The following is a 25185-nucleotide window of genomic DNA, read 5'->3' as shown; positions in this document are numbered from 1 at the left end:
ATTTCAAGTTTGCGTCTCTTACCTTTACATTTACACAGTATATATATATATATATATATATATATATATATATATATATTAAGTTTAATGTTACAATTTCTCTCTTCATGTCTTATGTCATATATTTTCACATTCATTAATTTGATCATGTGTTAAATTTCTCGCCACCCTTCTTCCCATACATTTTTTTTATCTAAAATCTTATATTATCAATAACTTTTTATATAATACAAATTTAATTGATTTTATTATTAAATAATATGATATTGTATTTAAGATTTTATATCAAATTTTATATGATTCTAGCGGTATTTAGTAATTTATTATATTATTTTATTTTTATGTATAATTTGATATTTAAAATATGTATAAATATTTTATTTTTAGATAACATATCTAAAAAATTATAAATTATGTGAAATATGATAACACAATCTTGAGTATAATATTATAAAATTTAACAGTTAAATCGCTCAAACTTACATTATATAAAAAGTTATTGACAGTATAAAATTTGATGTAAGTTTTCAGACTTATACCTGATCGTCAACGGATCTTGATTTTGTATACATAGGTAGGATTCATTAACATCATGTGTTCGTCTAAAAACTTACACAAAACCTTATATATTCAATAAATTTTTATATAATATAAATTTAATCAATCCAAATGTTAAATCATATAATATTATATTTAATATTATGTATATCAAATTTTATATAATTTTAAAATTATTTAACAATATATCACATTATTTTATTTTTATGTATAATATGATGTTTAAAATATGTGTATTAATTACATTATTTATTTAATATTAAATAATTATTAATATTATACTTTTTTATCCATGTTTAAATATTTAACTATTAAATTAAAATTAAAATTTACCATAATTAGAAGATTAAAATTTCAAAATTAAAATTAGATGAGAAGATCTCAAATTAAACATTATAATGAGACAAAATGCAATTTACCTAAGATAAAATATGAATCTTGTAATTCTTAATGGTGGAAGTTGGGATAAAATACATTATATTTTAAATTAGAATACTAAGGTGGTTATTGTAAATTTAATAAAAAAAAATATTAATCTTGGTTGCATAGAGGAAATTCAATTAAAACAAAATGTGATGCCAAAGTTAAAGAACCGAAAGTAAAAAAATAAAATAAAAGAAATCAACAGCAATCAGGCGTCCTCGTCGCACGAGGATTCACACGTTGACGGTGTGTAAAGTGGGCCCCGGAATGATGAAGGCCACGTGTCAAGATCATGTAATTTAACCCTTCTGCTGAAAGCACAAGACATGTAAGTTGACCTAGCGTCAATGGATCAAACGGCTGAGAAAGTCTCCGGGTCCGTGATCGTTAATCATAGCTTATCAAACCCCTCCAGCACGGCCCCAACCCTTTCCCACCGGGCGCCAAAAACCCCTTTCGTCGCTTTATCAGCAAACCTCACTCTCTCATTTCAAACGCAGTGCCCAAACCAGAACACCGAGATTGAAAAGGCCACCCATAAATCAGATTGAGCTTCGTTTTCCTCTTCCTATATATATCGCTGCTGCGATTCGATTCATTTCGTTTCGATTTCAGCATGGACCTTCAGAACACTGTCAAGGAAGCCCTAAATGCACTGTACCATCACCCCGATGACTCCGTGCGCATGCAAGCCGATCGCTATCTCCAAGATTTCCAGCGAACTTTGGATGCGTGGCAGGTTCTTCCTTCAATCCGTTCTCTGCTTCCTCGATTCGCTTCATTTCGTTCCCGATTTGTCTTTATCTTCCACGCGCGCCGGTTTGATTTTCACTGAATGACTCGATGATTGTTTGGTTTGTCGATGTTATCCTTTTCCGGTGCTGGATTTGACCATTGTCGTTGCTTCTGGAGCTGTGAACTTCTCTGGGAGCTATCTAGCTGTGTTTTACGAATGTTTCTATTTCCGTGTCTTCTGGATTTCGTTGAGACTTAGGGTTTTTATTTTTGTTTTCCTTCGAATTGTGAACTCAGTAATTCGGTGCAGAAACTAAATTTCGAACCGCACTTATGTTTTTCTGCAGGTGGCTGATAATTTACTTCATGATCCCAGTAGCAATCTAGAAACCTTGATATTTTGTTCTCAGACCTTGAGAAGCAAGGTAACTGTGGTCTTCTACTTCCTGTCGATGTCTGGTTAATGCTTATTGGTGTTTGAGAATGCTAAATACTTACCCCGAGGGCTTCTTCTTCTTGTGGTTTTTGAGTACTTGGATTTGGTATGATTTAGGTACAAAGGGACTTTGAGGAACTCCCTTCCACAGCTTTTCGGCCGTTGCGTGACTCATTGAATGTGAGTGAGGGTCTATGTATTTTTGGTGCTATTCATAGGGTGTTTAAGTTTGGGATGTGTATTTGATTCCCTCTTAAAAGGATTGTGTATATACTCCTGTTTTTCACCTGCACTGCGAAAAATTGTTTGGTTTATGGACTCCCTGCCATGACCATGCAGGTGTTTAAGTAGAAACAATGCTTTATGTGCTTTACTTTCATAGTTGTTTTTGAATGCAGACCTTGCTGAAAAAGTTCCACAAGGGTCCTCCAAAAGTCAGAACACAGGTGTCAAATAGAAGTCTCTTGCACCCTTCTGTCTTCTTTGTTGTTTGTTTTATTGGTTACTTTTGGGCTTTTTATATGGAAACTTAATGTACCCAAATGTGTTCAAAATTGTCTGCACCTGTAGATTAGCATTGCAGTGGCTGCGTTGGCTGTGCACGTGCCTGCAGAAGACTGGGGGGATGGTGGTATAGTGAAATGGCTTAGGGATGAGATGGATTCCCATCCAGAATATATACCGGGATTCTTGGAGTTACTTACAGTTCTACCGGAGGTATATAAGCTGACATCAGTGGCATGTGTGGATATCTTTTCATCTTATTAATTAGACAAATGCCTGAAAACTATGAATGACTAAACGCCAAGTTGTTATAATTTACGAAGTTTCTGCTTTATCGGACTCGGATATTGTTGTTTATGTAGCTTAACATCATACAATTCATGAATTATTCAATAAATGTTTGTAAACAAATATTTTAATTAAAGTAAGTTTGTTAACAATTTGTATTTTTGCGTTGCATATTATGCCTTTTACATAATTTATCTTTATATGCAGGAAGTATTAAATTATAAGATAGCAGCTCGCCCAGAAAGGCGACGTCAGTTTGAAAAAGAGCTTACATCTCAAATGGAAGTTGCTCTTAATATCTTGACAGCTTGTTTAACTATTTCTGAACTTAAGGAGCAGGTAAGCAGTGTATTTTGTTCATGTATTAACTCACTGTCCATCTCGTGGTTCTTGTGAGGTGTTTATGCTGATGTTTTCATGTTAAAATTTCAGGTTCTTGAGGCATTTGCTTCGTGGCTTCGCCTAAAGCATGGGTACAAAATTTGTCTTTGTCTAGGCCTCTATCTAAATTTTGTTTATCAAATTGCACATTACTGATAATTGTAATATTTATTCTTCCTCAATGTTATATGTTAAGAATTTTTAGGGCATCAAAGACTCCTTTAAACCTATAATGATTGAGAGTATGCTTTTATTAAAATAACATGAATGCTCTGCTGTCCCCTATTTAAGATTTGGAGGTCTTTTTTTTTTTTTTTTTTTTTCACTGTGTTTTAAATTTTTAATAAACATTAATTGTTGGCTTTCACGTGAAAGAATGTTAGAAGAAAATCAGGGATTGAATACTTTATGTGAGTTCTACATATATACTGTTTTTGATAAGTAAAGGTGGTAGAAGGTGTGTAACATATCTAAAATTGATGGTTATGGGGCTTAGTTTGCATTCATAAAAGGTTTTGAAACTTTTTATCACAACTTGATGAAACATAGATGGGCTTTTGGAATTATATATCTTCTTTATAAACTTAATTGAGCCTGTTATTCTCTCAATCCTTTAGTTGGGGAAAAAGCATGTGATTCTATCGGCCGATTTCTTTCTTCTTCTCCAGGATTCCCGGATCTGTTCTTAGTTCTCATCCGCTAGTTCTCACAGCATTGTCAAGCTTGAATTCTGAGTTGCTTTCAGAGGCATCTGTAAATGGTATGACAAGTTGATAACAGGGAAAACATTCATATTGCATTCTGTTTGTTGTGATATGAAGTTTCAATAATGTATTTAATACTTTGTACTTAATATGGCCTTTTTACCCATCCCCACCCCCCACACAAAAAAAAATAGTCACATTGTAACTGGTTCGCAATAAATAAATAATACGCTTCCTAAAGTAAATAAACTAGGCATTTTCTTTGTCATTAAGTGTTGCTTGGAGCCTGTAGATATTAAAACCCTATTAGTTTTATATGTTGGATTGAGTTCTCACCATGTTTGGTCTAGAAATTACATAGGGTTTAGGTTAATTAACATTTGAGTATATCCTACGCTACACTCTACAGTTTACAATTTTAACATGGAATTGTTATTGTTAACAAAGGTTGTCAATCTCAAGAGTTTATGTAATTTTGTTGAGGTTTCGTAAACTCAAATCGTAAACTTGTAAGAGTTTACTTAATATAAAAAATATGTTATAATACTTATAAATAAAATAATAACTCAACATTTCAACTCCATTATAAGTAAAATAGCAAATTACTATATTAAAGTAGCAATGCCTTGTTAATAGCAAGTCATGCAAAATTTCACACAAGACACTAGTTCTTAAAATGACAACAAATAAAAAAACTAAGACTAATTTTTCTCTTAGCAATAGAGGAAGCGAGATTGTTTGAGATTGGGTGAGATTGCTCAAAAAACAAGTTTGCTTTCGAGTTGTATAGGTAAGACTGACCAATTTCATAAACCAGTAGTTATTACGAGTTGTCACTCGAGATTGACAACCATGCCGTTTGCTAGCTTATTTTTTTCAATCTTGCTGTAATGAGATATGCTTCTAAAAAACGGATGAATAAAAAAAAAAATTAATGTCACCCCTAGGAATATCATAAGAGATGGTAAGGAACTGCAAGATGAACCTGCAAAATGTGTATTAAAGTAAAATTTTTCAAATATAACTTTTTGTATGATATCATTTTAATTTATGTGGCATGACATCTGAATAGAAGTTCCATGTGTCCCACTTCCTTCCTTCAGCAGCAGTATCTGTGTTGCCTTTGCTTAAAATTTTGATGTTTTAATGATCGATGTCGCTTTCAATTTTGGCGTATTATTACTACCATTTGATTATTGCTGTTGTGGTTCTTGTTATTGTCACATGGTATTTAATCATAGTGCTGCCTTCCCTGTATTTTTAATTTGGCAACATATTTTTTGTGTGTGCTCTCTGCAGTGATTTCTGAGCTAATACACCACACTGCAGCTGGAAACATTGATGGGGTTTCTGCAAATATGCCCTTAATTCAAGTTATTGTACCTCAAGTTATGAATCTTAAAGCCCAGCTTAGTGATTCTACAAAGGTAAACACTTTTTGTAGTACCAATCTGCATGCTCTGGGGTATGAAAGATTTCTTACTTGATTATTACAAGGCATACTGGAACAATTTTTCTTTGTGATTTGGTGATTCTGTTCTCTGTGGCATTTACTTGATGGTTATAGTCAACAGTAATATAAAAGTTAAACTCCCTAGTTTTTTTGTTTGCAATGGTGTCTTGGTGCTGATTTGGTTGATCGGGAGTATCAGCTATGATTCTAGAGGCATGCTGTGAATACCAAATATTTAGTGAATCATGTCAGCCTCTGATCATTTCTCTTTTGTATATAGTGGACAACTAACAGGCAGCTACTTAAATGTTTTGTTCTCTTGTATTTGAGAATTTCACACAAAATTTAAGGTGCAAATATAATGTGTTCACTATAGTTGTCAATCTTAAATGCAGCGCTGACTGAGCAGCTGACTCTAAGAAACCTATAGCCATGATACTGAAGAAAATATAAAGAATGAAAATAATTTATACTGCACATGTATAAATGCTAAAAGAAAACACTTAAAAATGAAGTCATACTCATTATTAATAATTATAGATCATATCAAAAGTCAATCATAATTAATCTAACCAATAAATCAGTAACATGCATGAAAAAAATGAAAAGCACAGTACTGGGTGAGGCAATAGGGGGACTACAAATACTACTTCGGGTTGAAACCTAGGTGGGCTTTGCTGGAAAATTGGATGGCTGCAAGGATTCAACTGGGAAATGCAACATATGAGAAGTCTGCCAACAGTTGGGACATTAAAAAAAGAATGGCTTTGTTGGCAAACCACTGGGTTGCACTTGCAGATACCATTCTGTAAGATACTCTTTAAGAAAGGGAAAAAAGTGAAGAGAGAATAGAAAGGAGACATTTGTTCAGATACCAATCTCCCAGGATGAAGCATCCTTCAGGGGATAGGAAAGAATGTATGATACAACTCAGAGAAATTCGAAGCACCTCCTCCTATCACACATCTCAACTACTCCCCAAAACTCCTCCCCTCTTCTCCCCTTTGCTATTTATTTCCCTCTTTGTTATTGTAACTAACTTTCTGTTTCATCTCATTATCTTAGCTAATGATCCTATCATTAACAGGACTGTGCTCTTCTATTATGGACCTATTGTTCCTTCTATAGACGTTGTTAATTGGGGGGCATAACACCTTCCTACATCCAGCAGCCTAGGACATTTTCCCATAACCCAGTGATTCTTTGGCCAAGCCACCTTGTTTGACAGACATTTAGTTCACATTAAAAAAAGTTAAAGAGGACACCCGTGAGCACGATCAAAGTGTGTATGTCTGTTGGTGTCATGCTGAAGTTCAAAGGAACAGAGCAGTAGCCAAACACTGGAGTAATGTTCTTTGAAAGGGATTTTTAATCCTATTTTCATACATGGAAGGAGAGGGATGGAATTTCAAAAATTGCCTCTTTAAGATCAGAGTGGTAGTCAAACTAAAGCAGGGAAAAACAGGGATTTCTGTCCATCAATCATAGATGGTTGATGGCTTTGATTTGATTTTAATGAAAGCTTCTATTGGGCTGCTTCACAAAATCATTACATGGTGACATACCTTAGCAGCCAGGCTGTTTTAGGTGAGGTGACACTGCTATAAGAGCAACGTCAGTCGTCAACTACCATACACTGTATATTTTTATGATGCATGATGATATTACAAGCAAGTTCACAAGTTCCAGTTTGAATATTTTTTAAGTTTACCCTATTAAATTATCCTCTTTTGGTTTTTAGGCTGTACAGGTTTCAAAATCAGTGGTCAATTAAGTGTTGAGTGTTTTTTCTTGTTCTTTCATATGCATTTTTTTGTTTTGCCTTATAGATAAAGACATTTAAATTACTTTGCTAAATTATTGTTTGTTGTTTTTTTCTTTGTGTATCCATTATTGCTATCAGTGGGTGGCATTTATTCTATATAATTTGTTGACATGTCTTTGTTACCAAAAAATTGAATAATCTGTGAGATTTTCTTAAAAGAAAAATCATGTCAATATTAAGGCAATGGTTTTTAATCCAAAATTCTTTTTAAAAATTTCAGTTTAAACTGTGTGACTATGTGAACGACCATGGACATAAAAAATGATCAGTTTATCTTCCAATCATGACGATGTTTTGTCCATTATATATGATATTGATAATCTTAGTTTAAGAGACAGTTGCATGATATACATCTTACATGTCTTCTTTTCATGATCCTCTTATCTGCCTTTAGGATGAGGAAGATGTGAAGGCGATTGCTAGGTTATTTGCAGATATGGGTGATTCATATGTGGAACTGATTGCAACTGGTACTTGTCCATATATATATATATACATATATAATCTTCATTGGTTTCCCTTTGAGAAAAATCGGTGCTTCCTCATGCACTGTGTGAATAACTTTGATTCTTTGGCAAGTTTACTCATGGTTCTTGGCTGTGTTGAATTTATTGAGTCTGCATTGTCATAAATGAATTTTCCAGGTTCAGATGAATCAATGTTAATAGTGCGTGCATTGTTGGAAGTTGCTTCACATCCTGAATATGATATTGCTTCTATGACTTTTAACTTTTGGCATAGTCTTCAGTTAAACTTGACTAAAAGGTGACTTTTCTCCCCTCTAGAAAATACTGTTTTTTACATGGCATTCATTTATTAGAAATATGATTATTACATGATCTGACAGGGAGTCCTATATTTCATACGGTAATGAAGCATGCATTGAAGCTGAGAGAAATAGAAGGCTGCAGGTTTTCCGTCCTGCATATGAGTCACTTGTATCGCTGGTGAGTCTTCCTGGTCGGGCACTGGAAGCTGAAAGTAAAGTTTTCCTCTGAAAATGTCACGCACCCTCAGCAGTGCATGGTTTCCGGCTTTCACGTGTGCCACCTAACTTAAAATCAGTTATATCCAATAAAAAATAGCTTGACTTTTTACTTCTTTACATAATTATTCTCAAAATACTTGTTGCATTAGGAAATATGATTTAGTGCGTTCGTCATTTATGCATAACATTTGTTATTTCCAGTCATGACTGGATTTTGTAGCTTTTATTGTTTTTATGTTATTTTCTTTCATGGAATATTATAGGTTATCTTTCGGGTTCAGTATCCTGAAGATTATCAAGACCTTTCATATGAGGATCTTAAGGAATTTAAGCAGACTAAATATGGTAATGGGTTGGTGGTATTGTGACACATTTGCTTGTTTTCCTCCTTTAATGTATCATATATTATGGTTTATAGGTTGCTAATTTAACATTTTAATTTCATCCAGAATAAGATGATATTCTAACAGGCTAACTGCAAATTGTTGTTTCAGCTGTTGCGGATGTATTAACTGATGCATCATCAGTTCTTGGTGGTGATGCCACACTTAAAATTCTGTACATGAAACTGCTTGAGGTGCGGATTATGTTTTGAAATGGTTTAATTTAAATATGCTTTACCTATTATGAATATAAGATTCTTTTAATGGTGGAAGATGGTCTATCTGTTTAACCTTAATATTAGTAAGTAGATTGTAGATTGGCTATATTTTTCTGCTTCTTATATGTGCTTTTGCTAAATAATGTAAATGTTATTTCGTGAACCTCTTCACTGTATCTGAACTTCCTTGTCCCCTGGTTTAGGCTGTATCTGGCCATGGTAATAGTGAACATAAGGAATGGCGTCCTGCAGAGGCTGCTTTATTTTGTATTCGAGCTATATCAAATTATGTGTCAGTTGTTGAAGCAGAAGTAATGCCTCAGGTATGTTACACTTTTAAATTTGTAAGAATAATTATTTAATAGTTCTGCATTGTCTAGACTGTAGCCAAATGATTAGAATCTCCTACTGATTTTGAAATATTACAATTCATTCTTTGCTTTTGATGCCACAGTTTAAAATCCTCCCTTAATTTATACAATTCTGTCTACACAGATGAATTTCTATCTGTATTTAATTCCTTTAGTGGATAACTATGTTCAAAGAACCAGAGTGTCTTGTAATTTATTTTAAAGAAACTGAAAAAGTAAATGAAACTAATTATAGAATTTTTTTTATTGTTTATTTTCTCTTTTTAATTTTTTCTATGTGAAAAATAAAATCTTTCTTTTCTTTCCCATTCCTAAGTTTTTTATGTTATCATTTGGTCTGATCTGCTGGATCTGAAACGGGTCCTGTTTGGAGCCTTTCAAACAATATAATTTGTTAGATATATTGAAATAGAAATGGATGAAATTCATCACGAGGTTGGCAGTTATACTTTTTAGTTTGGAGCTGGGATGTAAAATTGGGAGCATATTTCTGAACTGCTGTAACTCAGACAAATGCCAGTTAGAAACTTAGAATGAGAGAAATTAATGAATTTTTGTTTAATGGCTTTGAGTTTTTCTCAGCACAGAGACCTTGTTTCCTTTTCCTTGTCAACAACGAATAATGAAGCAAGATAAATGGAAATCTGTTGAAAAAAATGAGGGCTGTGACATTTAACTTGTCAAGAACTTATGTAGGGAAAAACTAAAGGTTACGTTTTTGTGTGGAGAGAAATTCCATTCTTTACACCAATGCCAGGAGAAATAGTTAAGGTTGGTTATTTTGGAGATAATGAAGCTCTAAATGAAGGGGAGGTAATTGCTATGTAAGTGGACGAAGAGAATAACGAAGAAGCTTCTTCCTACTTTCAGCCATGGGGATATGACTGATTTTTCAGCAGATGTTAATGATGAGAAGTTCAGAGTTCCTAGTGGGTTAGGAAGGGTTCATTGATGGATTGGAGGCAGTTGTTATCAAGGTTATCAATAACAAATAATGGCCTATGGTGACGAGCCAACAATCTGCCATAAACATTTGGTGGATGGTGTGGCGGCTTATGGGGGAAGCCACGGTGGAGAAAAAATGATGTATATTTATATAAAATTTGAAAGCAAAAAATAAATTGTAAAGAGTTTTAGGATGCATGACTTCAATTTCTGGTGCTTAACATTGTCCTATAACTGAAAGAATTCGGAACAATATAACAAAGAGCTTGATTATGAAATTCTATAATCAGATAACTAAACTCCAAAATTTTGGCAAAAAACAGCTCAAAAGCATTGAACAGGTGAAGAACAAGAACAATCAGGCAGAGAATATGAAGAGAGAGAAAAAAAAAAAGAGATTAGGAACATCTGAAAGAATGATTAAAAAACAGAGAAATAAAAAGAAATGAGGAAAAACAAACAGAAACAAAAAGAAATGGAAGGAAAAAGGTAAAAAAAGGGAAAAATAACTGTTATGGGTTGTCGGAAAAGCTTTCCAGAGCTCAGGTTGCCATGGTTCAGGTTGCCAGTAAGGGTGGTAGCCTCAGAAGGTTTGCCGGATTTGTTGGCTGCAACTTTGGAGCTTCACAAGTGAGAAGATGAGAAGGAAAAAAGGGTGAGGGTAAGTTTCACCATGAGTGTCACAAACCACCCCATGGTGGATTTGGCAAATGCCATGGTAGAGAGCACCATACAATGGGAAATAAAGGATGGTAAATGGCAGAGGGATCCAAAACGGCTATTTGACAACACTGTATTAGCAATTCTGTATTATAAATTGCATGATTGAGTTATTCATAAAAAATAACTGATGGCAGTTATGTACATACGGTGTATAACTGGTGATATGGTGCATAACTAGGCAAGTGGGTGAATAAAGAATATTCTCTGTAGGAGATTATTGTCTTTGGGAGAGCAAGTGTATTGTTGTATTGTGCGTGATTTGGGTTTAGTACTATATTTATTAGTTTTTCAATTGGTATTCTATCTATATGGTAGTGGGCAGTAGTAGAGTGGATTTTACTATTAAAATGTGGGAGGGTCTTTCTTGATATATGGTTATGGTATACCAATTATTTTTGAAATTTGGGATGCAATTATTAAGGTGTATTTCGACCATGTTAATATGCTTGGTACCCTGTTTCAGTGTCTACTCCAGTACATTTTTGCATAATTTAGTGTCCTTTAATGTTTGATTTGTGTACGTTCAGTGCCCAGTACAATGATATCATCTGAAATGACTCAATTTTGCATCCTTTATTCAGTGGCCAGTACAATGACACTATTACAAGTCCATTCTTAATTCAAGCTCACAAGACTATTGATTTATATTTGCTGTTTCTTTTTGCCGTCATTCAGATCATGGCTTTGCTACCAAAACTTCCTCATCAACCCCAACTACTTCAGACAGGTAATGTGTATACTGCCTTTTTTTTTTTTGACAAATATTATTCAATTCTCTTCCCATTTCCCACTCACCTTTTTAGTTCCTCTTCCCACCTTGTAATTGTATATCTAATTTAAATTTAAATTGTGCCTTCTCTATTTCAATTTGTGTGGTACCTGACTATTAAAATGCTTGTTATGTCTTGTTGCCGTATTTTCAGTGTGTTTAACTATTGGAGCTTATTCAAAATGGCTTGATTCTGCATCTTGTGGATTGTCTGTCCTGCCATCAGTTTTGGATATTCTAATGAATGGCATGGGTACATCTGAAGAATGTGCAGCTGCTGCTGCTTTGGCATTTAGACACATCTGTGATGGTATAGTCAAATTCTGTTTGAGTATATTTGTGCACTCGATTTTTTTCCCTTGGAGTGGTGAAGAGTTAGCTTGGTGAGTTGCAAAAATATTCAGTGCAAACATGTTAAAGATGAGTGACCCTACTTTAAATGATAGCAAATAAACTTCTGAACTTTTGAGGTTTTGATTATGAAGTGTCGCATGGAGCATTTGTTTTGTTATTTTCATACACTGGTGAAAACACTTGTGCTTTTAGAGATTAACTTGTTTAAATAAGCTTTTATAGTTTTGCGAGAAAGTATTGCAGGAAACTAATTATCCAACAAAAAAGTGAAAAGAAGCTAATTTTACCTTTATATCTGCTTTTATTGAATAACATCTTTAATGATTCTTAGAATTTTCAGAAGATGAATAAAAAAGAGAATATCGGATTGTGAAAACAGGAAATAATTTATTTCCATTATTTTTGCTGTGGCCTGTTAACTGAGACAGAATATTTGATGGATCAAATTATTAATTTTAACTTTAGATTTTATATGATTCTTGTTTGATATAAAGCCTTTTGTAAGCCTTCAACCATCAACTTAAGCCTTTTGGTGATAGTTGATTCTTGACATAACATCAGAGTCCCTATGACCATGTGGTCGGGAATTCAATCATCACTGTCCTCATTCTTTTAAATAGAAGTGCCTCAGGCCCAAAGGGCTCTTGCCTTAGGAGGCAAGTTGGCAATTTCTAAAGTTTTTATTATCTGATACATCAATCATTATTCAATATGATTTTGTTCTGATTTCAGACTGCCGGAAAAAGCTTTGTGGATGCTTAGAGGGTTTGTTCCACATCTACAATAGGACAGTTAATGGTGAAGATAGTTTCAAAGTTCCTGCTGAAGACTCATTGCATCTGGTTGAAGCATTAAGGTAATTTGGTAATATTTACATCTAGGATTGTTTGCTATTGTATCTATTTTTTAATGGGAGTTATTGATTTGAACATCTTCAATTTCCTTGCAGTGTGGTTGTTACTGAACTTCCTCCAGATGATGCTAAGAGAGCTCTTGAGGCATTATGCATACCAGTCATAACTCCTTTACAGGTTAGTGTTCTTCTGTAGAATTCTTTTTTAGTTATACATCAGCTTTTGATGATTTTGCTTTGTATATTTTGCTCCATCAGGAAGCTATCAATCAAGGTGCAGAAAGCTTGAGTAAAAGACCTTCTCGTCAGTTAACGGTTCATATCGACCGATTTGCTTATATATTTAGGTGTGTTCCATAATTAATATTGTCATGTCTATGCACCTGAACACTACCTCCTTTTTTTTAACTCAATTTGATCACAATCCTGAACATGTGACTGAATCTGCTTCTAGATATGTAAATCATCCTCAAGTTGTAGCAGATGCTATTCAACGGCTGTGGCCAATTTTTAAGACTATTTTTGATCTGTAAGTAGTCTTTAATTGCTTATGTGACGTCTATCATTTCTTTTTTGAAGCATGTTTATCTAAAACATGTTTATACTGATCTTGGTGCCAGTCGTGCTTGGGACATGAGAACAATGGAATCTCTCTGCCGAGCATGTAAATATGCAGTGAGTAAACTTGACCATTAACTCAGCTCCATTTGCACAATGACAATATGTAGAAATAATTAATAATGCTGAGACAATAGTTGGTATTGAGTCATTCAATTTGGAGTAGGCATTAATCTTATATTTCCTTTTTACTGCAATTTTTCTGTGTGGTTGCAACCCATGTTTATTATGGCTTAATCTGTCATATGTTCATGTTTAACTTTTGTGGGATCGCAACACACTATAACTAGGATATTGTGTTTTTCTGGGCATTTAATATGCTATGTTATTTAGTTGGCTGTTTGTCAGCCATGTCAGTGATACAAATTTAAAATTTAATGCCAGTTCCCAGGTGGTTTCTTCCTCCTAAAGAGTCTGTACAAGCTCAACTCTGGTTCTATGCATTATCAACGTTGAAAAGATTAGTTTGTATTATTGAATGCTATGTAGCAATATTCTATCACATGTTTCTAGGTGAGAACGTCTGGAAGGTTCATGGGGCTCACAATTGGTGCCATGCTGGAAGAGATTCAGAGTCTGTATAGGCAGCACCACCAACCATGCTTTCTTTATCTCTCCAGTGAAGTTATTAAGGTATGCATATCTTGCTACGTCACTGTTCATTCCTGATAACCAAATGTTGCCAAAGTTATATTTGGTTTTAGCTCTATTGGTATCTTTATTGTGCATGTAAGTAAATGTTTGTGTTATACGAATGAGTCTGCAAGCAGAAGTGGTATAAAAAGTAACTTTCAAATTTTAAATAAAGATCTTTTTTACCCTAGGTGAACATGAGTGGCATTGCGTGACCAAGCGCAAAAATACCATTATGGATAGCCAATGGAAGTATGGCCACAATACTGTAGATTACAGATACATGATTTAAACTTTATTCTATACACATTAATACTCAAAAATAAAAAATTAACTGAAAATTAATGACATTTATAATTAATAATCAAAAGTGATGATGTAATTCTAAGCACACAGTCATCCTTAATCTAAGTTTATAGCAAAAATAATGTGGTTAGAGTTGAGTTGATGATGCCATGGCTGCCATGAAAAGATGAGAATGATGGAATTATTTTAAAAAAACAGATGTTTAAACAGAGACAGGGACCATAGGAGTTGGGAAAAAACAGACCAATTAAGGAAATATAGACATAAGTGTGAAATAACACAACACAAAATAATTATAGAAACAGACAACCGCATGGAACAGCTGTGATGCATGAACAGGGGTGGTAGGAAAAAACGCTGGCAATCTATGGGGTTGGATGGAAATAACTCTGGAGCTCTCTAGTTGGCCAGAAACAAAACACACTAGGGGCTTATGAGGATTGGACTAAGGAAGTGGAAGGAAACATTCTAAACCATGTTTGATTTGGTTAGTGATTGTGCTCTTACTCAGCCATATTGTGCTCAACCACATAGTTATCAAAATCTTACCATTCACGATTCAAATCTTATTATTTGAAACAATTCGACAACCGATCGACAAGAGTATCATAAGATGAATCTAATTGAAGAAACACTTTTGAAGCTATCCTATTTGATTATCAAATTAATGTCACTCATTCAATGCATTTACTCTATTTACTTATTTACTTGCTTCATTTCCACTCTTCTAAAGAAAAGGTTTCTCAAGCTCATTAATTATTTTGTTCCACAAGATTTCTGCTCAAGTTGTTTTATGTATTTCTAGTTTAAGTTTTATACATTTAACACTTATAATCATCTATATGATATATTTGGAGTAATTTTTCATTGTCTCTGAATCTTATGATTTGGTACAAATTATGATTCACAATTCAAAAATTACCTTGGAGATTCTCAATTTGAATCCCAATTTGATAACCTTGCTCTACCACATGATATGTTATTGGATCTTTGTTGTCATGTATACTAAAGAATTGGGGAGTATTATGCGATTATTGAGTTTATGAGCTACTTGTTATCCCTGTTTTGTATTTAAACAGTTCTTATAATTGGGGTGAATTATTTTTTTTTAAATTATTAATTTTTCATAATTTAGTAAATAAAAAATCATAACATATTGACTATTGCTTAAAAGAAACTTCAAAATTAATTTAACATTTTTTAAGAGACAACAATGCATTTTGTTTTCATTAACTAGCTATTCACGACTCTTAATATCAAACTTTGAAAGCTTGAACTCAAATCATTTAAATAATTAAGCTTGATCTCAAGCTTGAGTTTGTTTATTTAATTTAAAAACAAGTTTGAGTAAATAATCGATGAGTTGAGTCCGAATTGTTCACAAATAGTTGAGCCATTTACACCCCCTAATACTAGACTCTATTTTATGAGTTGTTATATGTTCCTACATTGGCCTCCTATGTATTTTAGTATGGGCTAGTTAATATCCAGAAAATTGATGTTTTGTGCTGCAATCTTTGAACTTCTTTTATGTCATTTTATAGTTTTCACAAGAGAGAAGAGTCCTTTGGCATTGTATGATGAACTGCTATCTTGTGCAGTTGTGCTTATGCTTCCAGAAATAACTAGAATTTTCAAAGACAATTCTTTACTGCCACATTTTTTATGAATTACTGTAACACTTTTTGGCTTCTTTATGGTGTCAGCTATGGTTTGTACTTTGTATAGACTATAGAGGGGTCCCTTTGATAGATATCAAGATAAATGAGCTTCCTTTATCTGTTTCTCCCTTTCTGTATGCATGTATATGTATGTTCTTGCTTTTTGAGGATTTCATATTCTCAACAACTTTACTCCTGCACTTTCTTTTTCCTAATAAAATTTCTTATTCTAAATTAAAAAAAAAATGATGGCTATGCTTCTCATCATCCCCCAGTTTCTTATTCTACCTATGTGTTGGTTCTTTTTGATAGATATATAAAAAAAAAGAGCTTTACCTATTTCTTCTGTCTTTCCCCTTCTGCTTGTATATTCTTGCTTCTTTGTGGATTTCTTCCTCAACTAATTTACTCCCCTATTTTTTGTTCCTAATAAAATTTCCTATCCGTAGAAAAACTGGTAGATATACATCTAATTATCCCATCATCAACTATAGGTTATACAAAATCCTTCTCCTTCATGGTGTGGTCAATGATCTAGTTTGCCATAACTTTGGTGGTTGGTGTCTTGCATTTCAGATATTTGGTTCTGATCCATCTTGTGCTGACTACCTGAAAAATTTGATTGAGGCGCTCTTCCAGCACACAACACGCCTTCTCACAAATATTCAGGTGGGATTTATGTAACTTTGCTGTAGCACTTCCTTTGAGCACTGTTGATAGTGCATAGATGTTTGATTATATTTCTTGCTGCAGGAATTCACAGCCCGGCCTGATATAGCCGATGATTGTTTTTTGTTGGCTTCAAGGTGTATTCGATACTGTCCTCAACTGTTTATTCCGTCATCTGTTTTTCCTTCATTAGTTGATTGCTCTATGATTGGGATCACAGTACATCATAGGTACAGTCTCTCTCTCTCTGACTCACAAAAAAACACTTAAAAGCATTCTCCATTTTTCTGAAAGTGTGTTATGTGTATCCTTGATCCTTTTTTTTTTTTTGTGGAGAGTCAAGAAATCCTGTAATAACAATTTTTCATGATACTCCATGGCTCACTTCCTCTATATAGTGTGGTTTACCATTTTTTCTGTTTTCTTCTCTTCAGGGAGGCTTCCAATTCCATATTGCATTTCTTGGCTGATATTTTTGATCTTGCAAGCTCCTCTGTGGGGGAGCAATTTATACCAATAAGAGATAGTGTAATTATTCCTCGAGGTGCCAGCATCACCAGAATTTTGGTTGCTTCATTAACCGGAGCACTTCCAAAATCTCGAGTGGAAGTGGTAATTTCTAAGTCTACGTTGACTGTATTTCATTTGCGTGTGTATTCACTTTTTTGACGGGATGAAGTGCAACTATCTCCTTTTAATTTGTGTGCACCTGTACCTCCCCCAGGTATCTTATACACTACTGGCACTAACTCGAACGTATGGGATGCAAGCGCTGGAATGGGCAAAAAAGAGTGTTTTGTTAATTCCATCAACAGCTGTTACTGATGTGGAGCGATCAAGGTTCTTAAAAGCGCTTTCTGATGCAGCATCCGGAGGTGATACTAATGGACTAACTATTCCCGTTGAAGAGCTCTCAGATGTCTGCCGACGGAACAGAGCAGTTCAGGAAATAGTTCAAGAAGCTTTGAGACCGCTTGAGTTGAATATGGCGAATGTATCATAGAGGATTGGTAAATGCCTGTGATAGAGAGGGCCATTTTGTTTAGGTCCTGTCTGTTGATTAGGCTAGTTGGTTGTGTATTATCTATCTGTTATATTCATTTTTTTTTATCAATTATCATTCTCCAATTTTTTAGGAGAATTTGCCCCTAAATGTTCTGTTTGTTGGCCGGAAAAAAATTAAATAGGGTGTTGTATCTTATATTATTCTTGAGATGTGGGATTGGTGAGTGATGTTTGTCCCGGTTGACATTTTTTGGGGGGCGGAAATTACATGGTATACAATTGTAATTTAATGAAAAGAGAAAAAAGTGGGGGGAAAATAGAGTAAATTGATACGTTGCTGCAAATTTTTATGTATGGAATGAATATCGATTTTGCAATCTGTGGCACTTGATTGTGTTTCAGTTCGTTCGACTAATATGTTAAAATGAAAGAAGGCGGACTTTGAGATGTAAATATGGGCATATTGGATCAGAAAATGATTGAATTGTATCGACTCAGATTGGATCCGATTATTACTAGTTTGCTATTGATGACTTGATGATATGAAAGTACACTTTAAGCTCTTGAGGAGTCATGTGCCGGCTCACCAGCCTTTAAAAATTAGAATGAATAAGCCATTGCTGTGATTAAATCATACTCTTTTTCTTTTATATAAGAAATAAATGTCTTCGTCATGTAATAATTGCAAAAAAAAATTATACTCTATTTATGGTGAAATCAATAGGTATAGGGTTATTAAGTGTAATAAATTATATAATTCAAAGGTGATTTTGGAATGTTTGAAATAATATTTAAAATTATAATATTAATTAAAATTGATCAATTTAATTAATTTTATTAGTTTTGATAAATTAGACTTTTTATTTATTTATATAAATTGGGTTAAATTATACTTCTAGTCTTTTATTTTATTTTTATCCATTTTGGTCTTTTATTTATTGAAATATTTATTTTAGTCTTTTATCTTTTAAATTTAAATCGATTTAATTTTATTAAAATAATTTTAATTACCATGTAACTAACATTAACTTCCGATCACAAAACATGGATTTTACAATTACACCATTCACATAAAATAAAATTTGAAAATTCCAATATCGATGCACAAAATCTATTTTTGGTTCAACAATGAGTTCAGAATAATACTTGCCTCCTTTTTCTTCCTCACTTTCATTGTTTGGTTGCTTCTTTTTGATCTCGATGTTGCCAACATATTTTATTACATTGCAACACATCGCCTTTATTAATACTTGCTCTTTCTAAATTTAGTCACCCAAAGGGTTTTCTTTCTTAAAGTAAAAGACGCATAACTGTTGGGTGTATATGAAAATGAGCAAAATGAAGAAACATGCAAAGAGAATATATTTATTTTGTCAGAGGTCAAGATTAGAATAAAAAAGAAGAAGAAAGAAATTCACATTAAATTAATAGAGACAAACCACATGTACTGCTAGACGAACGCTACATAAACATTGCTAGCACATTATCCAAAAGTTTGCATTGTTATAAAAGAAGTAAGAATAAGGATCAAAATCCAAATGTTAAACTGGAAACAAGTTTTCACGGCACTAAGAAGAAGAGCATGTTGTTGACATGCGATGACGCAAAAACTACAATTACAATAAGTAGCGTTATGTTTGACTTCCATAAAAAAGGCAAAAAAATACGCATATATATATCTGTTAACTATTTTTAAAAAACAATAAATAATAAAAGTTATATAATAGTAAATGAAATTATAGAATGAAATGTAAAAAATAAATAAATAAAAATTTTGTAAGTTTTATGAAAGTAAAATTGTAAAATAAAATGTGGATAATTATTTTTTATTGATGATATAGATGCAGGTTTAAACGTAAAAAATGATGAAATTTTTATAAAATGATTTATTGGTGGTGGAGTGGAGAAGGAGAAAGCGAAGAAGCAAAGATGAATTATTGATGGGAGGCGTGGACCCCTTTGAAGTTGTAGTTGCAGTTCCATTCCAAATTCCAATGTTAATGGATGAATGAATTGAATTAACCGAATCCGAATGTGATCCCTCCTATTGATGATCCTCCTGACATAACGAACCAACTAACTGAAAATAAAAATGGTGTCGACTTTGGAAAAGAAGAAGAACCTAAGCAACCTCATCATCCCCGCTTCCTCTTCATCCCCCAACCCATCCCCATCCCCATCCCCATCGCAATCCATCACAAGCCCACACGTCATCCACAGTAGGACCCACTCCTTCGTGGGCCCATCCCCTCGCTACAACCCATCATCCACCACCCCTCTCTTCTTCCTCCACGAGGCCGACGACGACGACGAAGAACAAGAACAACCACCACTGGGCCCGGGCCCTAAGATTGGGCCTTCCGATTTCCATATTCTCCGCGTGGTGGGCCAGGGCTCCTTCGGCAAGGTCTTTCTCGTCACAAAAAAAGGCGATGGAGTCTTCGCCATGAAGGTCATGAGGAAGGACACCATCATCAAGAAAAACCACGTCGATTACATGCGAGCCGAGAGGGATATTCTCACCAAAGTCCTTCACCCTTTCATCGTTCAGCTCCGTTACTCTTTCCAGGTCCTTTTAACTTAACCTAATTCATTCATCATTTCACACAATAGCAATATCATTATGTTTCTCTGCAGACCAAATCTAAATTGTATTTGGTCTTGGACTTCATCAACGGAGGCCATCTCTTCTTTCACTTGTATCGCCATGGTATCTTCCGGTATCTTCTTCTTCATCGCCATCTTAACTATTGCTACCTACTGCATATTCCTTTCAACTTTTTCTTTTTTTTATTATTATTTTTAATTATGCCTTTGCTTTCCTTTATGTCTTGAGTAGTGAGGATCAGGCAAGGCTTTACACTGCTGAGATAGTGTCTGCTGTTTCGCATCTTCACAGCAACGGCATCGTGCATCGCGATCTTAAGCCTGAAAACATTCTTATGGATGCGGATGGCCATGTAATAATAATGCTCATGCTTTTCATTTTCTGTTTTTTCTCTCTCACCTTCTGTGCTTGTGCTCCTGCTTTAGTATTTTCAACCTTGGTATTTGCCCGTGTGTAGGTCATGCTAACTGATTTTGGAATGTCAAAAGAGATTGATGAATTGGGAAGATCCAACTCTCTGTGTGGGACTGTGGAATACATGGCTCCTGAAATCCTTCTGGGTAAAGGCCATAACAAGGATGCTGATTGGTGGAGTGTTGGTATTCTGTTGTATGAAATGCTAACAGGGAAGGTAATGCCAAATCTTGCATCATTTATTTGTATTTATGTGTAGGTTGTGTGTCAAGGTACACAAAGTTTAATAATTGGAATTATATGTGGGTATACAGTAACAATATACACAGTTAAAAGTTAGAATCTATTATGTCTCTTACTCTCTGGCAATCAAGTCTTGAATAGAGAACATTAGGAGTCGATATAGGTAAGTCTTGGCCAAGGCTTTGTTGCTTATGCAATATGAAAAAAGTGAGATGATGGTAGAGTCAGCAGATGCACATGACTTTGGATTTTACCTTACAGGGATGAGGTTGATGTAAGTTCAAATTATATGATAATGGAAAGTTGTGAACTGCATTATCTCAAGGTGGACCTTATTGAGGATCAATCTTTTCTTTCGAAATTGACATCTTAATGAATCTGTTTATTTGCTGTTTAGGGACCTTTTCTATTTCATTTTTTTTTTTTTATGTAATAGAACAAGGTAAAACTATCAGCATTTGAATGCTCTCTACTCTAGGACATCTAGCACCACTTTGCAGATTCTCTCTTGACAAAGGGCTTTTGCTATTTTACAAAGTGTGTACTTTGTTTTATACCTGATTGTTGAGTTTTATTTGGCAGGCACCATTTACACACACTAACAGAAAGAAACTTCAGGAGAAAATTATTAAAGAGAAAGTTAAACTTCCACCATTCCTTACCAGTGAAGCTCACTCTTTGCTCAAAGGAGTAAGTAGACGACAGTATTTCTGGTTTTTGTCCTTTTTGTTTCTCTACCCTCTCCTCTCCTGTTATAGTATACGTACAACTATAATATGCTTGTTTCCTAAACATGATATTTTGTCGGTATCCTTTTCTAATGCCAATGTTTTTATTTATTTTTGAGTAAATACTCACTTTGGTCCTTGAATTTGGAAGACACTGTCATTCTAGTCTTTTTGAAATTAACAAATTGTCAAATAAATCTTTAAAATGTCAAATAAGTCCTTAAATTTAATCGCATATTGTCATTTCGGTCTGTGAATATATATCAACTTCCTAACCTAATGACAACTTCTAGAAAAAGAAAAACATTGATGACCCCATTTTTGTAGTTTCTGTTTCATTACAAAGCGTGATCATTCAAAGGATAACTTTGAAAAAAGAAGATAATAGAACGCAGGGATGCAGTGAAAGTCTTGCTCTGGGACATGTTCTCTAAATATTTATTATATATTTTAGATTAAAATTGTTAAGGAGAGACAGAGGGGTCCAATGCTAAAGACTGCACTTTTTTGTTTACTTGTTACAGTTGCTGCAAAAGGATCCATCCGCAAGGTTAGGAAGTGGGCCAAATGGAGATAACCAGATCAAAAGTCATAAATGGTTTAGGTCAATCAATTGGAAAAAATTGGAGGCAAGAGAACTGGAACCAAAGTTCAAACCAGATGTATCTGGGAAAGACTGTACAGCTAATTTTGACCAATGTTGGACAGCAATGCCTGCTGATGACTCACCAGCACCCACACCTACAGCAGGTGACCATTTCCAGGGCTATACTTACGTGGCACCCAACCCTTGGCTTTCATCTGGCACACTAGACTGAAAGAGAAAGTCTGTACATGGATGAAAGAATCAAAGTATGACCTGAATAAGATAACTAACCCAAACCTTCTGATTGTAAGCTTTCTTAGCTTGCAAGTAATCCAAATCTTCTCTCACAAAGATGCCACCCTTTATGTTTTTCAAAGTTAACTCTTAAATGTAAATTGTAATTGCTCATTGCACAAAATAGAGAATGTTGAGTGGCTCTGATATGACCTTTCATGTTTGTGCAGCTTGGTTTAGTTCTTATTTTAAACCAAGGTAAAAGGTTTGAACTGCTTTGTCTTCCAATTCCATCCATGTCAATATTAACATATTTGACTACGCTAGTGCCTGAAAGAGGGGCAAAGAGTTAGCATATTGACTTTTTATTCATCAAAAAAGTTGCACTTGTCAAATTTGTCCTATTTTTGGCAGCAACGCAACTCAAAGGTTGATGCATTTTATCGCAGTTCCTTATGTATATCTATATGTAACTATTAGCTATTGAACACGTGACTATCAAATGTTCTGATTATAAGATCTTGTAAGATAGATAGTTGTTGGCCCCAATATCTTCGGTTGTGTCCCCTTCCTTTCGAAAGCGCACGTTTTATTAGGCAGTAGGAACACACAAGATAACAGTATCTACAAAACTTCTGTCTAATCTAACTAACAAGGTCATGTCTTTGTGTGGTTGTTTGGATGGACCTGCTTCGTCCAACACTGCATGTTTGACAAGTAGTCAGATACACAGGAAGAGATGATTCCCCAAAAACGTCACGAGTAAGGAGAGACCAGAATGAGATGAAAATTATTATTTAAAATAAGTTTATGTTTGTTTTTAATTCTTCAAATTTGGTTCTCAAATTTAAAATTAATTTTTTAGTATCAAATACTATCATACAAAATTCATCTGTCTTTATAAATGAAAATATCTTATTAAATTTAGTGTATGTCTTTTAATTGTTTAAATACGTGACGGTTACGTATTGAATCGGTGATTTAAGGAATTAAAATAATTTTGTTTTGAAATTAGAAATATTAAAATATTAATTTTAGATTTGAGTGACAAAAAAATATTTACTCTAAATTTAAGCTATTAAGTTATAAAGTCAAGCATTAAGAAACAAACAACCAGAGAAGCAATCTGAAAACACATCTAGGAGATTAGCAGTTTCAAAGAATCTTATTCTCCTCGACTTTAGACTATGCGTAACACAAACATAATAAAATATCAAACCTCAGCAACATGTGAATTACGTGATTAATTTAAGATCATGGTAAATTCTTAGTTACAAATCTCTGGGCACATGTACACGTACTAGTCACTAAAACCTACTTTTTAGTTTTATAAAGCCAAGAATCTTGATGGGTTTACAAATGGTGCAACCAGGGACCAAACTCGGAAACCAATTATCAATGATATGTGTGCTACTTCATGCTTTCACTTGTCATTCAGACAAGAATGCAACAAGATTCTGTCTATATTACGTAGGCTCTACTCTTTGCAAAAGAACCTTCATTTAACTGAACGAGCAAGGGATCCACCCACTAAAATTAGTATATGTCGGATGAGAGTTTACACGAAACCATAAAGAACCCAAAAAAGACCAATTCACCCATCTACATCCTATGCTTATAAATAGAACTTCCTTGTCTTTTATGTTGCAACAAGCATCTCTTGAGACACCAAGGATTTCTCAAGCCAAAGATTATGGATAGAATCAAGTCCAAGAGTGAGAAGTCTCTTTGTGAGAAATCAATGAAGGTTGTAGTAAATGTGATTAGGCTATCCTCTTTCTCTATAGCACAAAAGACTCTTGGAGCTACCAATACAAGAAAGGCTGGTTCAGGGTCTGATATGGACCCTGATGAGGAAGCACTAGTTCCTGATCCATTCCCAACTACAAGCAAAAGGTCACAACAGCCACAAAGCCGTGCAAACCCCACATATGTGATCAAGTCAGTTGGGAGCAATGAATCAACTGAACATCTGATTTATCAAGAGAGAGTCCCTAGTGATGTTAACCAAAAGAAAGAGCAGTGTGTTGATGGATTGGCTTCTGACTATATCAGTAAGATACGTAACAAGCTAGGGCGTGGTGTATAATAGATTTGGTTTTGAAGATCTTCTTTTGTGTACTCCCTAGTAAAACTATTATTGTCTTACAGCTTTATGTGCTTCATGTATCATCAAACATACTACTACTTACATAAGCAGACATTTTGGTTTGCATTAACCAGCTGTTACAAACTTAGTTGTTGAGATTTCTAGCTGAAAGAAATGATGTGGTTAACTCAACTTTTTTTTTTTCCTTGATGCTTTCTTTAATATTCTTTGCTGGATGGACAAGTATTATATGCAGGCTAGTTTATTTATACAACAGATGATGGTTTTCAACATACGAGTTTGTATGAATTAAATTAATGATTTCATTTAGTTTTGGTAACATCTATCCAAATAATTTCCTTACTCAATAGCTGCTTAGGCTCTTAGCAAAAAAGATATTATTTATTCAACGGGGAAATTGAATAAAATATAGATATTGATGAGTGTTGCAGTCACAGTGGTGGTCCAACATACATGTGG

At 34.1% G+C, this 25185-nt stretch overlaps 2 protein-coding genes across 2 annotated transcripts; both read left to right on the top strand.

Moving 5' to 3' along the window:
• The first annotated feature begins 1387 nt into the window (after positions 1–1387).
• On the top strand, positions 1388–18189 carry MOS14 (ARM repeat superfamily protein). Its single transcript, XM_083075486.1, has 27 exons — positions 1388–1720; positions 2064–2141; positions 2270–2332; positions 2551–2598; positions 2723–2869; positions 3152–3283; positions 3377–3417; positions 3994–4085; positions 5329–5456; positions 7702–7777; positions 7952–8072; positions 8155–8254; positions 8559–8640; positions 8790–8872; positions 9100–9219; positions 11611–11662; positions 11859–12014; positions 12791–12914; positions 13008–13089; positions 13170–13258; positions 13366–13440; positions 13532–13586; positions 14043–14162; positions 16706–16798; positions 16883–17028; positions 17233–17410; positions 17523–18189. Exons 1-27 carry the CDS (start codon positions 1598–1600, stop codon positions 17799–17801), a joined length of 2883 nt encoding a protein of 960 aa, XP_082931612.1. The 5' UTR covers positions 1388–1597; the 3' UTR covers positions 17802–18189.
• A 1507-nt stretch (positions 18190–19696) lies between these two features.
• On the top strand, positions 19697–24835 carry LOC109811693 (serine/threonine-protein kinase AtPK2/AtPK19). The gene is made up of 6 exons (XM_020375496.3): positions 19697–20372; positions 20441–20523; positions 20643–20763; positions 20869–21042; positions 21651–21758; positions 22321–24835. Exons 1-6 carry the CDS (start codon positions 19896–19898, stop codon positions 22612–22614), a joined length of 1257 nt encoding a protein of 418 aa, XP_020231085.1. The 5' UTR covers positions 19697–19895; the 3' UTR covers positions 22615–24835.
• Positions 24836–25185: the final 350 nt, after the last annotated feature.

This window comes from Cajanus cajan, chromosome 5, assembly GCF_000230855.2.
Source record: "Cajanus cajan strain Asha chromosome 5, NIPB_CcT2T_4, whole genome shotgun sequence".
Lineage (NCBI taxonomy): Eukaryota > Viridiplantae > Streptophyta > Magnoliopsida > Fabales > Fabaceae > Cajanus > Cajanus cajan.
This window is presented reverse-complemented; position numbering and strand designations above follow the sequence as displayed.

What these genes read in the sequence shown, in the direction of transcription:
- MOS14 (XM_083075486.1), top strand. Translation starts at nt 1,598, where the DNA reads ATGGACCTTCAGAACACTGTCAAGGAAGCCCTAAATGCACTGTACCAT. An exon ending in AAGCAGAAGTAATGCCTCAG is followed by an intron (nt 9,220 to 11,610) that starts GTATGTTACACT and finishes GCCGTCATTCAG; the next exon opens with ATCATGGCTTTGCTACCAAA. An exon ending in CATCTGGTTGAAGCATTAAG is followed by an intron (nt 12,915 to 13,007) that starts GTAATTTGGTAA and finishes ATTTCCTTGCAG; the next exon opens with TGTGGTTGTTACTGAACTTC.
- LOC109811693 (XM_020375496.3), top strand. Translation starts at nt 19,896, where the DNA reads ATGGTGTCGACTTTGGAAAAGAAGAAGAACCTAAGCAACCTCATCATC. An exon ending in AGCTCCGTTACTCTTTCCAG is followed by an intron (nt 20,373 to 20,440) that starts GTCCTTTTAACT and finishes GTTTCTCTGCAG; the next exon opens with ACCAAATCTAAATTGTATTT. An exon ending in TTATGGATGCGGATGGCCAT is followed by an intron (nt 20,764 to 20,868) that starts GTAATAATAATG and finishes GCCCGTGTGTAG; the next exon opens with GTCATGCTAACTGATTTTGG.